General features: G+C 40.8%; 1 protein-coding gene across 9 annotated transcripts in view; it reads right to left on the bottom strand.

Moving 5' to 3' along the window:
• The window catches only part of ENOX1 (ecto-NOX disulfide-thiol exchanger 1), a 554,610-nt gene that overhangs the window by 206,420 nt on the left and 330,971 nt on the right, over positions 1–17,219 (bottom strand). For all 9 annotated transcript variants that reach the window (XM_038569621.1, XM_038569620.1, XM_038569619.1 and 6 more), the window contains 2 exons: positions 5,672–5,815; positions 4,677–4,814 (listed from right to left, as the gene is read on the bottom strand). In XM_038569621.1, coding sequence (XP_038425549.1) covers positions 4,677–4,814; positions 5,672–5,815 — 282 coding nt within the window. The remainder of the gene's footprint in view (positions 1–4,676; positions 4,815–5,671; positions 5,816–17,219) is intronic.

Here is a 17,219-nt window from a genome sequence, read left to right as displayed (position 1 = left end):
TAGGAGGAATAAAATAAATATCAAATAATAACACAAAGAGGTAAATGTTATGTTATACATAAACCAAGACATTGAAGTGTGAGATTTAGGGCTGGAGTAAAATAATACAAGTTTTGGATAAAAGAAACCAATTCCATGTAATGATCTTAAGCAGCACTTGACAGGAAGAAGGTAACCGGGGAAGTTGGTGAGAGTGGGGATGGAGTCACGGTGGGAACATGTGGGGAATGACAGAGGGAGGACAATGGAAACAGTGTAGCTGTGAGAAAGCGCACTGTGACAGTGATCAGTGATCTGATTTCCTGGGAAATCCTTTTGATAAAATCAGAGGATATGAGAAATGTGTGCCTTCCTTTGCTGATAATTTTAATCTCTCAACAAATGCAAGGAGTCATAAGGAGTGAGGCTGGGTATCAATATAATTTTCACCAATATTAGTAGTAAAATAGTCGGTTGTTCAGAAAGATCAGAAACTTTGGGAGAAGGCCAAGGGCTTGTAAAATCCAGCCTCTCCATAATCCCCATCGGAGACCTTTTAGCTGAGATTTCTTGGAAGGCAGGCTACACTAAATAATCCTTAAGCCCCTTCTGAGAGGGTCAGGACAGCATCTCACATTCCACAGACACACTGAGGAGTTCTAGAAGCGGCCGTCTGTGGTTGTGTCGAATAAGCAGCACTACCCATGGGGGACAGGGGAAAGAGCACAAGCCAGGTCAGAGAAATACTCGATAGGGCTACAAGAACTGACAGGATGTGTGCTGGAACAAAAATACATCAGTAGTACAGAACAGGTATTTAAGAAGTAGATTAAAATATACACAAGAATGGAATGCTTGATAAAAGAAGGAAGTAAGAAGCCAATGGAGGCACTGAAAATTGGGAATACCTATCAGCCTCTAGTGTGAGCCAAGCCTGTCCTTATTTGGAAATGGGATAAAGAACTCATAAAGGAAAGTTTAAACACATGTTTTAATATTAAAAAAAAACAACAAACAACATTAAGAGGCAAAAACAGACTATATAAGTATTTTTAGGAAATATGAATTCCAAAGATTAAAATGCTTAATAATTAACGACCAAATATAAGCCAAAAATAAACAAACTCCACCAAGAACTCTGTGTGATAAATAGATATAGTATGAAAGTAATCTATTTACAAAAGAGGAAACATGAATAGAAAATAGGCAGGGAAAGTAAATAATTTACAAAGGGTAGTCATAAAAGAATTTAAGGCAAAATAATAGGATGCCATCTTTACATATCAAATTAGTAAATAAATATTCAATACACACGTATATTTTGGAAATTAATTGCCCAGTATTTCACTTTAAAGTGTTTATTTCTTGTGACCTATTAGTTCAACACATAGGAATCTCTCCAAGGACAAAAATTCTAATTGCTGAAAAGCTCTACGCGTAACATTGCATGTTCATGTAATATTATGTTTAAAAAAATGAGCAAGACAGAAGAAAGGAATAGGAGCTAATATTTAATGAATGCTTACTACGTGGAGGTACCATGCGGTTATTGCACCTAAGTTATCATATTAAAATCTCACAACAGTCCCATGAAAGAGACATAATCATCATTTCGCAAGAAAGGTAAAACGCTTCTACATGCTTGAAGAGATTAAGTTCTCCAAAGAACTTGGCTGGAAGAGTGAAGCAATGGAAACAGACTAAATGTAAACACTAGCGTGGTTGACAAAATTGGAGATTCTTTTTTTTAAATTGGAGATTCTTTTAGTGGATTATTTAAATATCTTAAATATCTTAACTTTATCTAAAGCAATAAAATGGAAAAATAATTTAGCGCAAGGGGTTAATAAAAATGCATCATAGAATATTTTGCATTTCACATGACTGAACTATTTGGATGGAGAAAAGACTGGAAGAAAACACACATACGTGAGTGAAAAGAACCCAACTTGGCCTTGAGACAGTGTCAGCAAACGGAGTCAAAGCAAAGTGCAGTTCCAGTGGTGGAATGCAGAAGTGATGAAGGGACACCCGGGAAGACCCTGAAAGGCTCAAAAACAGTTTAAGCAGCTCGGCTAATACAGGAGATAGAGAACGTAATTCAGGGCAGATACGGCGAATCTTCTATAACGAGCAGGGCTGTAATTCTTTTCATGGTAAGTTGCTGGGAAAATCATAAATTGGTCATGGTTAAAATGTCAGAAGACTCAAAATCATACGCACAAAAAATAGTGAATTATTGAGGTTGTGCCTTACTCTGGAAGTTATACAACATTCCCTGAGAGAAGCGGGAGGTGGGCACAAGAGTAATTTCTGCGAGGTGAATATTTCAGTTAGGCAGCTGGGAAAATTTGGGTGGAGAAATAACGAGTCTTTGCTCTCAAGTTATTAGCAGGAAGTATCTGAGGGTAAGCTTTAGGGAAAAGGGGTCTGGATAAACACATGTTTGAACTGTAGAAAATGTCACTGTGTACATCCATATGTGTACCACATATGGATGCACCATATTAGTGCACCACACTAATTCTCAGTTCCACGTGAGTTTTATAACTTTGGGGGGAATTTTATAAATACCTAAGTATAATGTTTTGTAGCTCAATCCTTTTTTTTTTTTAGGATTTATTTATTTTACAGAGAGAGAGAGCGAGTGAGAGAGAGTGCACACATGCATGAGTTGGGAGAGGGACAGTGGGAGAGAATCTTTAAGCAGACTCCCCGCTGAGCATGGAGATCAACTCGGGGCTCGATCTCATGATCCTGAGATCATGATCTGAGCAGAAACCATGAGTCTGACACTTAACTCACTGAGCCAGACACCCCTGTAACTTTAATCTTTAGCTTTCCTTTTTCTGTCTCCCACTTTCCCGTTTCCTGCCTTCTCATGTTCTTTCTTATTATATGAAAAATAAACCATACGTACATCCTTATATATATATGTATATGTGCATGTATATACATATGTGTATAGGTAGGCTTACATGTAATTTACTGTAACGAATTTAGAATTTTATATCTATGGCTCCTATTGAAAGGCCACAACAACAACATCAACAACAACAACAAAAAAACCCCAACAAATGCTTGGTCAACTCAGCACAAAATACACACGTCTGTGGGTGCAGAAACGACCTCTCCAAAAGCTATTGGTTGCTACTTGGTGCATACCATCTACCCTCATCTAGCTTCATGGGCAAAAGGGAATTGTTCTTCTGACATTAAAACGCCTGGGTGGCTCAGTGGTTAAGCATCTGCCTTCGGCCCAGGGTGTGATCCTAGAGTCCCAGGATCAAGTCCCATATCAGGGTCCCTGCATGGAGCCTGCTTCTCCCTCTGCCTGTGTCTCTGCCTCACCCTCCCTTTCTCTCTTTCTCTCTGTCTCTCATGAATAAATAAATAAAATCTTTAAAAAACCACAATGACCATAACATAATAACTGTCACCTTTCCATTGTAAATTCTGGAGAGGGCAGGGATCATGCCTGCTTTGTTTACAGCTGGAGCCCCCGCACCAGGACGGTAACTCAATAAATATTTGCTGAATGAACCAACGAGTGAATTAGTGAGTGAACACTGCAAATCTTACTTATCTTCCAAGGCAGCTCAAGTCCTACCTCCCTGAAAATATCTTCTCCTAGAGCCCCAGTGGTTCACCCTTCTGGCAATTACTACATTATGAGCCTGCACCACTACTTCACACCTGATTCTACACATTATTTTCATGGCTGTTTTTTGTTGCTGGGTTTTGCAATTTAAGAGACGTAGTCCTTAAAGACACTGATATAAGAACATATTTACTCTGTTCCCCAAAGTATTTATCACAGGGTACATGGAACGTCCTCAGTAAATATGTATCAAATTAAATGAGGAAATCTTTTAACTGGCCTCCTACTTTGTGACATTTCTAGACATTTTCCCTATTAAATGCATTGTATTATAATTCCAAAGTGTGATGGAAAAAATGTAGGAGATGGTGTCAGTTAAGTTGGGTTTCTAGTTCCGCCACTTCGGTGCCGGAAAAAAAAGGCTTGTCCTCTGTTTCCCTGTCTCTAAAATGGGAACACAAACAAACACACAAACAACAATCTCTACCTGCCTCGAGCAAATGACTGTGGAATCAAATGGCATAATGTATGTGGAGGAGTTCTGCAAATCAGAACGCAAATGTCAGCTCTTCTATTTAGCAATTTAAAATATGACACTGCTATTGCAGAGCTTCAGAGGCTCCATACGGCCTTTGGCTTTTCTTTTTCTTTTTCTTTTTCTTTCTTTCTTTCTTTCTTTCTTTCTTTCTTTCTTTCTTTCTTTCTTTCTTTCTTTCTTTCTTCTTTCTCTCTCTCTCTCTCTTTCTTTCTTTCTTTCCTTTCTTTCTTCTTAATTATAAATTTATTTTTTATTGGTGTTCAATTTGCCAACATATAGAATAACACCCAGTGCTCATCCCATCAAGTGCCCCCTCAGTGCCCGTCACCCAGTCACCCCCACCCCCCGCCCACCTCCCCTTTGGCTTTTTCTGAGAAGAGCTACTAGGCAGGAGGGAGCAAGGTGATGAGGAAAAGAACCTCCAGCACAACCTGCCAAGCACGGCCCGGGCGTAAGTCCCAGACTACGCCCAACACTTGGGCATGGGGGGATTACCGGGTGCACCTGTCCCCCACACCCTCTGGCACTGCTGCGAAGTCCCTTCAAACCCAAGCTTACCGGACACAAGCTGCTGTCCAGGCAGCCCCACGGGAACCATGCCCAAGTTATTCATGGCGGTGGCCCAGGCTGTGGGATCCGTCACAGACATGTTGAGCTGCGTTGTGTCTATCGCTATACTCCCCAAACCGTCGGCTGCTGTGGGGAGAAACGAACCATGACTTCCAGTCAACAGGCAAGAGTGTTTGTTGTAAAGGAGATCACATTTCTGGAGAGGTGAGGCTTCATTTAGCACATTCCCAAACCACACAAAAATAAAGCACTGTGATCAACGGCCATGTTTGCCCCAGACGTAAACATAAAGGGTTTCCAAGTACGTTCTGAGAGGAAAGTTAATGACATGTAGCTTGTATGGCGCCCAGCCTGCCATTAAGGAAGTAGGCCTAGAAAAGAAAAACAAAAAACTGAAGAACTGCTTCTCTGTCTCAGTGGCAAAAACGTTCGTTTAAGCTCCAAGGTTGAGACGCAAAGCAGGACTTTGGTAAAACAAGTCAATTGGCCTGGTACACTGAAAATAAGGACATCCATCTGCTTCTGAGTGGAATTCTGGAGCACGCACACCTTCTAACTAATTAATAGAATCTTTAAAAACAGTTGTCAAGTAGCCAAACGGGTCCTGACTGAATTCATTCGTGTTACCTTGTAACGCATTCCTTCCTTTCTAAGCTTTTTGTGTCCTTACGTTAAGGAAGTGCAGGTGTCTGCCTAAAAGGACTCTTACAAAATATTTCTTCCCGGGTTCGGCCTTTCACCAAAACAAAATAAGCAAATAAATAACATTAAAAACACAAAAAAAGTGCAGAGCAAGAAAAACAAAAGCTCAGCAAAATATGTGAAATTTGACTTCATGCTCCTTGAGGCACACTGGGTCCACGGCCTGATTTCTTAAGAGGACCCCGGGTTCCCTGCTCGATGCCTCTTTTCATGGCCAGGCCGGGCAGGCTTTTCCACTAATTGCTCGAAGTGCCTTGCTTGTGTCCCGTGTTGACATTTACCTGCAGCCATCATTGGAGGAAGCTGCTGGGGGCACCGGGAGATGCTTTCAACACCGCCTGCATCTACTCCTGAATTAGGAGCATCCTGGGGGGCAGGAGCGCTCTGATGGCTGAGTGCAGGGTCCCCACGGAGGTCATCGGATTCTGCAAGAGGGGAAAGCAAGTGTGGTGAGCGATCATGACGGTTGGCCCAGGGAGCCCTCGAGGACAAGACTGCCTTGGGTGCAAAACCAGACCAACGACAAGGGATGAGTTCCAGCCACAGAGTCCTAGGCACAGGCCCAGAGCACCTGCGTGGGTTCGCAGCTCTGGGTGCCTGGCGGGTCCGCTGTCAACTCACCTAGAGCCGAGCTGCCTGAATAAGCAGCCCCATTCGCCTTGCCTCCTTCTGAAGACACATCACAGACGGGGCTTATCAGCCCCTGCACAGCCTCTTCCACACACTACACATCAATGGAGAGGCCAGATTCAGGGCTAAATATGATTTTTTTTAAGTTAAAAAATTAATTGATGTTGTTATTTTGGAAGACGGTCGTCTGTGAAATGTATTCAGAGAGGCAAAAAAAAAAAAAAGTAGAGGAGGGGAAGAGAAAAGCAAGAATCTATTGGCCGTGAGGCTGGTAAAGGAGTGCACCCAAATTACAATAGTGGGGAAAGGCAAAAGGAAAGAATGGCATGCTGCTCAGAAAAGAAGATTGAGAGGATGTTGGAGCGGCAAAGGAAATGCAGTGGTTTCTTTCAGTTCTATGTAGATATATTGAACAGGTCACAATTTGTTTGGTCTGAATTCTCCCTGAAGTCTCACAGCATACACACACACACGTATGCGTGTATTTTTATTAAACTTTTCGGGACACGTTTCTAATAAAAACAAATAACAATAAAACATCGAATAAAGCTGCAAAGGAAAGGGTCCCCTTAGAGCACACTATTTATAAAAGACCTTCTCTCCATCCTTAAAAAGGCAAAACGCAGCATTCCTACATACATTATTTTTTCACACATACATGTGTCAAGTGCACTTTAACCAGTTCAAAAGACAAAGACAAAAAAACACACCGCTTAGATGTGTGAGCTGAGAAGTGTGAATTTTAAGTGGATTTGATATAATGATTGGATTTAATTATTTCTTTTTACTTAGGTACAAAATTAGAAATTTTTCAAATCCATGTTTCTGCCAATGGATATTTTAGAATTAGGGGCTATCGTCTGTTTGTGTGTGTCTAGTGCAAAGTTTGGCCCTTTTATGGTGTGCTCTTTTATTTCTTTGATTCTTAGGTATGAGAATTAGTAATCCCCTTGAACATTATACTGTCAAAGAAAGCTCACTGCCTGTTGAGTATAAGTTAAGTTCAAATGGAAGCTCAGGTTTTAATATTTCAAGGGTAGGTGGGTAAAAATGAGCAAATTGTTTCCATGGTCTCCACAAATACCTAGTCTGAGACCAGAGGGGCAAGTGACATATGGGGAATTTTTTCCAATGATTTGTTGGCGAGATGAAACACCACCATGCAGGAAAAAAACACTTCAACTTCAGGAGTGAAATGCACTCAGGACAAATGTTTTATACCTTGCAATTAAACCCTACTATCCAAGTGAATTGAGGACTTGCTTATCTATGGTGAATCAATTGTCTTAGGCAATGGAGACCATCAGACGGCAAGTCTCACCACAGAAAATCAACACAGGAACACAAATATGTGACTAACCTAAATGTCTGCCGTTCGGCTACCCACGCACCAGCTATATTTCTATGATGAAACTTCAAAGCTTCACTTTCCTCTTTCCACCTCCAACCAGTTCAGATCACAGCAGAGTCTGGCTACACTGTTCATTCTTTTGCTCGAATGGCCACGTAGTAGAGTCATTTCAGATCACTGCAAGGTCACTATTTATCCTACTTATCTGCCCAAATGAAGTTTAGTTGGCTGGCTTCCTTCCAGCTAGGGTTCTCCCCAAATGGGCATTAATCACACCTTTCTGTCCAATGAGTCTGCTGTTTCTGGATCATTATAGCAGAGAACATCCCTTTACTTTGTAGGCTTTTTACAACTTGTACCTGACCAGCCATATTTCACCTTGGTTTTTTTGCAACAGTATTTCAGGGGTGGTGTCAGCTTTCCATGGCTCTATAACTGTCTGTTCCAATGGCATTTTTTTTTTTTAGCGATTATGGTGTTATAAGGGGGCATTAGATGTCCTTGGGGCCCATAGCACCTATCCACACTTTGATGCCCATCCTAAACTGATGCTGTTTCATTGACAGCAGCAGTGGAACAAAAACAAACAAAACCCCATTGCTTTGCTGGCAAGATGTGGTTTGCAAACCTGAATTTATCCCCTAATGAGACTCTGTGACATTTAATTTATTACATGGTCTTTGGTCTACCAACCCGATGGTTTTAATGGCATACAACTTCATGTAGCTACCATGTACCTAGAATGGTAACTCTAAAGTTAAATTCTATAACATCTTAGGCTTATCCAAGAGTCTCAAGATGCCATGTAATTCTTTAAAAAAATGTAAATTTCCCTGATGCTCGGATGAAAGATGATATTTTAAATTAATTACTGCCTAGTAATTTATGAATAGTGGCAAGAGTGATTTTCATACTCTCCTAACATCTATCGTTCCTATTGAAAACCTGCCTCTTAGATGACTCAGAGCCATAATGCCTAATTTATCATTCAAATCAATTTCTCTGCTTTAAGTTTTCTTATTTCTGAACTATAGAAAAGATTAATATTGTTAATGGTGTTTATTTACACACAGAGATGTGGGGAGTTAAAAATTATAGCTAATAAAGTACTTGGAATATAGTAGGTGCTAATTATTATTATTTTATTTGGAAGTGTAGTGTTTCTATTAAGGTACCCTGGGATCTTACTGTTCTACTGGATAATTATGCAATTAATTCTAAAAGAGTGAGTAACACTTGATATTTCTAAAAGCAAGCATTGCCCTAGTTTTCTATGCCACACCTAAATTGTAGCAGAATATTTCTTCATCTTCTACAAATCCTTTATAAAATAATACAATGTGATTTAAAAGATGCATAAATTTTTTCCTCTAGATTTTTTTGTCTATACAACTACAAAAGCTTTCAAGAGCCTGATGATCAATTATGAAACTGGCAGCTTGAATTTACAGCTTTTAGTGGAGTAAGATCATCACAAAATAATCAGATGTACCAAATGCCAAAGATAAATGCAGCTTTATCCAGGGTTCAACTGAAATCTAACTTATTCTTTGTTAAGTTATACTCAAGTACAAAACTTCATACTCCATTTCATAACTGTTCAAAAAGATCTATTTATGCCCAAAATTTCACTGGTCTATGTCAATGGGGTAAATAATTTCTGAAACTCACCAAGCCTAAGAAAATACCATTTCCCCCTCTTCCCCCCACATGAAACAACCAACCAAGCAAACAAATGGCACAGGCTTCTCTCACTGTAAATAACACAACTCTTGCTAACCCTGTCCAGCTTTTACGGGTCCCAAGGGCATACACATGCTATGAATAATAGGCCCATCTGTAACTGTCCACAATGGATAGAATTGCTATAAGATGGGGTGGAGATGAGTTAAGTTTTGAAAATTCTCTTTCTTTTTAATTTAGAAGAATGATTTTGTTTGATGTTACGTCCTCAGGTTCAAGCCTACTTCAACAGAAAAATAATTATAGTGAGAAAATCATATTTATTAACTTTATTAAGAGTTGATTCCAAAGGAAATTTATTTAATATGACATCTGAATCTTATTTGGTAGGGATTATTCATTAGCATTATCATGGCTTATACTTATGGCAAAAAGAGAAATGCATTCCCATCCAAAGTTCTACTTTTCTTTTTTAGTACTAAGAAAATAATTTGCTTTGATGTTCATGTAATCAGTAGCATATTCTTAAGGTTATAGAAATGTTTAAAAAATACAGAATATTGTTTAAGAGATGTTACTTATGTATTGACTACATGATTTTTAAGCAGCTGTCTATGAATAATAAGGGAGACATTTCTGCTTCCTCTAATGGTAAACTAAGTAATTCAGGCCAATTTTCCCACTGAGAAACAACTAGAAAAGCTTAATGTCTTTCATCTGTTTTATAGAATTCTACTATTTCTTCGGATACAAAAGGATCCCAAAGGACAGAGTCTAATTACTGTAGAGGAATACTAGGCTTCTAAGGAGGATGGGTCCTGCCATGAACTAGGCCTTAAGACTTACTGATCTAGGATATGAGTAGAATCTGCAAGTTTTGAGGCAGAGTGGAATTGTTTTGCAAAATGTGGTAAAAGAGGACACCAAGGCTGAGCACTCTGAAGGGAAAGAAACAGGGGGTCTTGGTGGCCACCCAAGGCAAATAGGCACTTTGGAAAAGAGAAATGACTGAAGCAGATTTTCAGGTGGTTTGTTGGGAAGCATACAACGTATACGAGCATTTTCTTTCCCCCCTCTACTGAAATGTCTATAAAGTCTACGTGACTCCTTAATTCTTAGATAGGAATAATTTCTGCAGTGCTGGATGTGCTTTAGGGGAGCAGCTGATAATGAAGATTACCTAAGGTACCGCCTGATAAGGCATGATAACATTTTCAAGTCTATTAAGTATATAGGATGTTGGTTATGAATGATCAGTATCTCCTGATTAATGGGAATAAAAAGATTAAGGTTTTGAAGAAGAGATTTAGATTTAACTAGATTTTATGAAGAATTAGATTTTATGGGGGAATTTCTGATGAGAGAATTGTAAAGTAGGAATATTACATCAAAGAAAGATAAAAGGATCCTTCTCAGTGGTGGAGAGAAAAGTCACCTCTTGGAGACGGTCGTGGGCAGAGGTTGGCGCTGGGCAAAGAGCAATTCAGGCACGGCTGAACCTTACAGCACATTCTAGCAAAGCCATGAAATCAACAGGTCTTCTATAATATCTAATCTGTCACTCATGTATTTGTAAGATTAGTGAACTCTTTTCAAAAAAGTGTCACAAATTTGACACACACATGTGGCACAGTGTACCTGAGGAATGATGCCATTCCTGCTGTTTGTGTTTTTAGTTTATTCTTTTTTTTTGTAAAGTATGAACTATTTTTTAAAGATTTTATTTATTTATTCATGAGAGACAGAGAGAGAGAGGCAGAGACATAGGCAGAGGGAGAAGCAGGCTCCCTGCGAGGAGCTCGATTCGGAAATTGATACCAGGACCCCAGGATCATGACCTGAGCTGAAGGCAGATGCTCAATCAAGGAGCAGGCATTCCTTTAGTCTATTCTTTAAGAAGACAAAGGGGACATATACTCCCTCTGCTGTGCTCCCCTATCTCCCTGGACCTTTATACCAACATTTGTAACTTCATATTCTAATTAGTTGTTTATGTCTATGTCTCTAATAAACAACAAGCTTACAGTGATTAAGGAGACTAGTCATCTTTGCATACCCTGCAGCTAGCAAGCACAGTACCCAAAATGTGGCAGATGTGCATGTGTGTACCCTCTCTCCCTTTATATCTCTACTTATAGATATCCATGAATGAGGGGATGAATTGACCCATTGTATGTAATTATTTTTGTCCTGTGTAATATATAATTAGGTAGATTATATATAATAGTTGTATGTAATACATAATTTATATGCAATAGACAAATTATTACATATAGAATTACAATGTTTGTAAATTTATAAAATACATTTAAAATAATATAGAAGTTATATGTGTGTGTATACACATACATATACGTTTTTCAAGTGAATTCAGTCACGGAAGGAAGGAAGGAAGGAAGGAAGGAAGGAAGGGAGTTAAAAAGGAAAATAAAAAGAGAGAGGAGGAAATAATAAAGGAGTAAAGGGATACACTTCAGTTTCAGGATCTCATGGAGATCCTGAAAGGCTGGAGGTCTGAAAGCTAAAGAACAAAAAAGGGGTAATTGCTTTTAGAAACTAGAACACAGACAAATTTAATGTGTCAAAGAAAGACAATTTTTAAAAAATGTTAGATCCTTCCAGATAAGCTTTTGGTACAGTTAACAAGTCATTCTCCAAGATCTAAGATCCCACACCTCCCTGGCAACCAGTGTAAGGTCATAATCAGGTTACAGAGATGCTCCCCTTTTGTAAGACTTCTTGCAGCTGTTCTTTGAATGGGCTGAAATCTATAAATAGCAGCATCTCCAGACCCATTAGCAGGACATTAGTGTAATAAGGGCATATATGAACATCTATGCTAAAGAAGTGAAATCATTGGAAGAAAGGAAAAATTTCCATTTGGCATGTGCGCCACAGGCGACAAAAAAAGCAGATCTGGCCATTTCTCAAACACAAAATGTTGTTAAGGACTTGTGATTACATCCTCCATTTTTCCACTCTGTCTAGCAGCCAGTTTTAAACTACAAATCATTTCCTTCCATCTTAGGGAGGACATGGTTACTGAATGGATGATAAAGTTTTACCTGTGACATGTCTGTCTTCAAAGAACATAATGTTGAGAGAGAGAGAGAAAAAAAGAGAGAGAAAGAGAGAAAGAAAGAGAGAGCATATGAATGAGACAGACCTATAAGGTTTTTCTCTGAAGTCATGAAATCAAATAAAATTACCAAATTTGTCAGAGACAGCTCCACCAGCACAGGCATGAGTAGATAAAGCCGATTATCTTCTGACACAAAGAAAAATACAATTTGGCATTACATTTATAAATGTAGAGAAATGACAAAGGTAAAATTATTTTGTTTTCAGGAAACCTATGCTTTAAAAAATATTACATCTTATATTTCTAAATTGAACAAAATAATAAAAGAGAAAGCTTGAGACCTTAGGGAAAAAGTATTTCTCTTTCCATTAAAAAACGGAAAAGAAAATACAACTCAATGCTACTGTGACAATATATAATTTTAAAGCCTTTGTATACGCAAGTTTTAAAATACAGGAGCTTCCCCACTCAGATTATTTCAGATTTTCTGAGAAGGGCAGTATTACAGCTGAAGGTTGTTTATGAAACATGTAATGGGTCAACTCAGAACCTCTTGTTAGTGGATACCCATCAACCACATACACCAGGTGTTGTCGTAAGTTGTTTTCTACCTTCCCAAATATACCTAGCATGGGGAAAGCTCCCATTGCTGACTCTGCTGGTGAGCGAGTTATTAGAGGAAGCAATTTCATCCATAAACAGAAGCCTGGGCCCATTAGAACCAGAAGAGTCTCACTTTAAGCAAAGCTTTTTCTAAGTCCCTGAGGACTCAGGACAGACACACCCAGGTTCAGAGAACATCAAGGTTCGAACCCAAGATTTCATGAATTCCAACTTCTCCTGGATGTGGAAGTCCCTCAAATGTTTCTGGCAGGCCATTGTTTCTTGGCAGGCAACAGATGGCATGTTCTTCCTCTGGCAGAGCTCTTACCTGGAAAATAAAGGCTCGGAGCTCTGCTCTTGAACCCTGCTTCTGCGGCCATGTGAGGCTCCGGGGAAGGGAGGACTCTCCTATCCCCTGAGGAGGGAATATTGAGGCATAACTGCCCACCGATAAGTCACAGGCAAGTTTATGGAGGTAAATAAGGACAGATCAGATAATCTGTGCTTCCCCTCACCCAATAGGCTGGTTTCCTGTTTGCATGTTCTCTGTCCTCCTCACATTCCCATTCAAAGGTTCTGTGGGAGAGACCAAGTCAATGCAGTGCTGACACTACACAGAGCCATGGGCTATGGAGAAAGAGTAATGGAGAGACCAGAAGAAGGAGTCCTTTGGGCAGAGCGGGGGGGAACCCCTCCGAAACAGACTTTAGGTGGATTTCAGGCCTCAAAGAAATCAGCCCTCAAGGTGTGAGGTCAATAGGCCATGGACACTGCCACCAATTAAAGAGCAATCTTGGGGCAGCCTTGGTGGCTCAGGTATTTAGCACCGCCTTAGCCCGGGTGTGATCCTGGAGACCCGGATCGAGTCCCATGTCGGGCTCCCTGCATGGAGCCTGCTTCTCCCTCTGCCTCTGTGTCTCTCGTGAATAAAAAAATCTTTAAAAATTTTTAAAAAAATAAAGAGCAATCTTTTATGGGTGTATGGTGGAGGACAAGGCATCCCGGTCACAGGCTGGCCTGAACGGCCACACTTACGTACAGAAGGCAATTTCTGTAAACATTATCTCATTCTATAAGGAATGGAGGACAGTATCGTTCTACAATTTGTGCTGTTTTGAACTCAGGTTTTTCATTGTGTGCTCATTTGACACCTTGCCCCGACCATGAAAAACCATGAAAAACGTATTAAGCTACAAAGTGGAACATTTTAATTGTAGCGGGTGACTAACTGACCCTGACATGGCTGTAAACTCTGGTAAATGAATTATCTGTTTTCCAAAAAAAAAACCACCCTGATTAGAGCTCTCTAATCTGTGGAAATCTACCTGCAATAAAACCCAGTTCAGACCCTGACCAGCCTGAGCCAGTTGCTCATCCTGATTAACATTTCTCCTAGGAGAGTCAACACACAACGTGTTAGTTATTCTTTAAACTAATGTGCTCTTAATGATGCCTTTGCAACACGGTGGATGAAGTATTAGCCCTGCAGCCATGATCGCCCCAGGATTTACCGATTTAGCAGGACAGCTCACCTCCAGTGGGGTGCCCTGGCCAGAGACCTTGTTTTCTTTTTCCCTAAATGACCACCCACAGCCCTTGGTTATGGTCTGAAACCAGTGAGCAGGATGGTGGGGGCCTTGGGTTCCCAGGGAGAGTCCTTTTCACTCTATGGGGAGTCACAGATGACGTGGTTACCTCCTGGGGGGTGGGCTAGTTGGAGAAGGGCTTGTTCCTGGGGCAAAGGGATGTACAGCAAGATATCCAACTGGAAAGTTCTGTCTGGGCTGGCAAGGAGTATTCTGAGGAAGTGGGTCAAACCCTGGGTGTCATTGGCTGTGTTCATCAAGGTTCAAGTGGAGGTGCTCAGACAAGAGGAAGGCCTTCGGGGCCTGGAAATATTCAGGTTCCTGAGACTGGAGGTTGGAGGGTGTACAGCAAGGTGGTTTTAGCCTGTAGGGACGTTTGAGATTCAGAAGCTAAGAGAAAGATTGTCTTGGTTCTTCCATGGGGAAGGCTTCATGTTCTAGCTGTTCTTGGAGGTCAGGATCACCATCAGAGTTCAGGACCGGCCGCACAGAGCGGTCTCAGCGAGGCCTTTATGACCCAGAAAACCTCCGTGGAGGTCTGAAGGTCACTGGCGAAGGCTGCTGCCCCAGCTGTAGCTCCGTCTCTGCTCTCTATCTCGGTTACAGATTTCCATACAAGGGTGTAAACGTGCTCCCCTCAACCCTACCTTCTCCCATTAACACTCGTTCTCCCTGTCAGTGGGAGGAGATATGTGCCTCTTAAGCATGTCACACAGAAATCCTTCCTTCCATACAAGGGAATGGCATTTGGAGGACTAAGCTCCTCAAATAGAAGCTCTTTTTCTACTTCAATCTTCCAGATCAACAACGCATCTGCCCTGGGAAAGGAGCCTATTTTTCTAGCTGTGGCTGTGTTATCAGTTAGGTACTGAGGGCACAGAGTCTACCGTAAGGTTGGGGAGCGGAGAACGTTTTATGTCAACAGACAGGGAAACATGCGTCATCAAAGCCAAATACGGATTTGATGAAGCACCTAGAAATTTTGTATTATGACAATTTCTCTAATTATCACATTTAATAGTCATATAGACATCGGTATAGTGGAAAATCACTAGTAAGTGGGGCTTTCTCACGTGGCAACAACAAAAAAAAACCTGAGTCTGCACAATGATGGAAAACTCAGAGCTGGTTTTAAATGAGAGACAGGTCACTCGTCGGCAAATCATTTCAAAAGCAGAATCACAGAAGTCCTGTGCGAAAGTCCTAGAAACACAATTACATTGCGTGTCGGATGTGAGTGCATTTTGTATGTTAAGTGCCGTGTGGGGTGGGGCCTCTAAAAAGCAAAGCAAAGCTGTCACCATTGGAAGTCTGCAGAAGTTTTCAACGGCTGCTCTGAGACACTGTCCCTGGCCTGCCTACGACGTGTGGGATAAACAAAGCTATGCTTTCCCCTTAAATTTGCCAACCTCAGTTCAGGATCAGATGCCACCCCCAGTCATTTCTTCACAGACGACTTACGTATTATCAGGGAAAGCGGGGGGTGGGGGGGGTGGGGGGGTGGAGGGGAGGGAGCAAAGTGCTGACCCTCGGAAACAGATAGGGGAGGAAAACGTCTGGCCTGTGGTCGTGAATGTAATTTCATGTTAGCTTTAAAGTGATCGTGTGGATTTATGGTTTTATTATTCATAAAAAAGAAATTCGGCTGAATGTGCTTTGTGTGAATCACAGGACATTGCTATTGCTACCGTGGTTTACTATTTTCACAGCAAGATGGCTTAGACTCAATCTAAACAAATATTTTAAATGGATCCCCACTAGCACTATCATATTTTTTTTTCTTTTTAGTCTTAATGAAAAAAGATATTCTGCTCTTCGAGTCCTCTGATGTTCTTATTCTTTTTTTTTTTTTTTTGATGTTCTTATTCTTATGCAGCTCTAAATGTTATGGTTTATTACAAGATAACATTTATTGTAAAATAATGACTAAGAAAATGACCGGCACCCAGGGGTGGTGAAAACGGTGCGGTGTGTGTGTGAGGGCGTCTGGGAGTTGGCAGTGGCTGCCAACTGCACATATTCGCCAGGCCTTGGCCATTAATGCGATCCAAATAACGATCTTATTACTTGCATGATCAAGTAGACACGTGTTCACGTACTTATCCAAAGTATCCACCTGACACAGTTGCTACAACACAAAGCATCTTATTGATAACCTACGAAGTAGGCAGACGTAACTGGGAGACACACAACCAACGTAAAATGAAATGCAGCATCCTTTCCAGACTTTTCGCACTACACTCTCTGAATACTAAACTCTCACGAACAGGAGACAACCCTTGCTGCCATCCTACCAGCCAATGCAATGGCCCTTCTTTTCCGGTAGTGAATTTTGCAGTGGTGGAAAGTGGGGACACCGTTCTTTCCAATCTGAGGATAAACGTCAATGTAGGTTAGGTAGATGGAAATGACTGCTCTCATAAGGACATTTTTATTCTCAAGGTATTATTGTTAATACTTGTAATGAGTTCAAAAAGCTGAAGTCTGTAAAGTGAAGGGCGAATGCCATTCCCTCAACCCTTCTCCCAGAGGCCCCTGCTGGGAAGACAGCGTCTTATGTAACAGTCCCACATCTTTGATCTTATGAAATATCAACAACCACCTATGAGATAGATGTTATTAGCGACTTTGTACAAAAGATGAAAGGTTTGGAAACTTAAGACTTGGGCTCGTTTCCGCGGGGTCACCAAGCTAATGAACAGCAGAACCCCAAGGCTCCCTTTGTTTGAGCCAGGGCCTCTGTTCTTGCAGATTTGGGGAACTTAGGCTTTTCTCTCACAAGGAGCCAGACTAGGAAGCCCTTCTTGGTTCAACAGGCTCTAAAGACAGAGGAAAGGGTTAATCCATCCCCCGGGAGACACGTTCACTTGGCAGATCTTTATTAAATACATATT

Source organism: Canis lupus, chromosome 22 (assembly GCF_011100685.1).
Source record: "Canis lupus familiaris isolate Mischka breed German Shepherd chromosome 22, alternate assembly UU_Cfam_GSD_1.0, whole genome shotgun sequence".
In the NCBI taxonomy this organism is placed as follows: Eukaryota; Metazoa; Chordata; class Mammalia; order Carnivora; family Canidae; genus Canis; species Canis lupus.
This window is presented reverse-complemented; position numbering and strand designations above follow the sequence as displayed.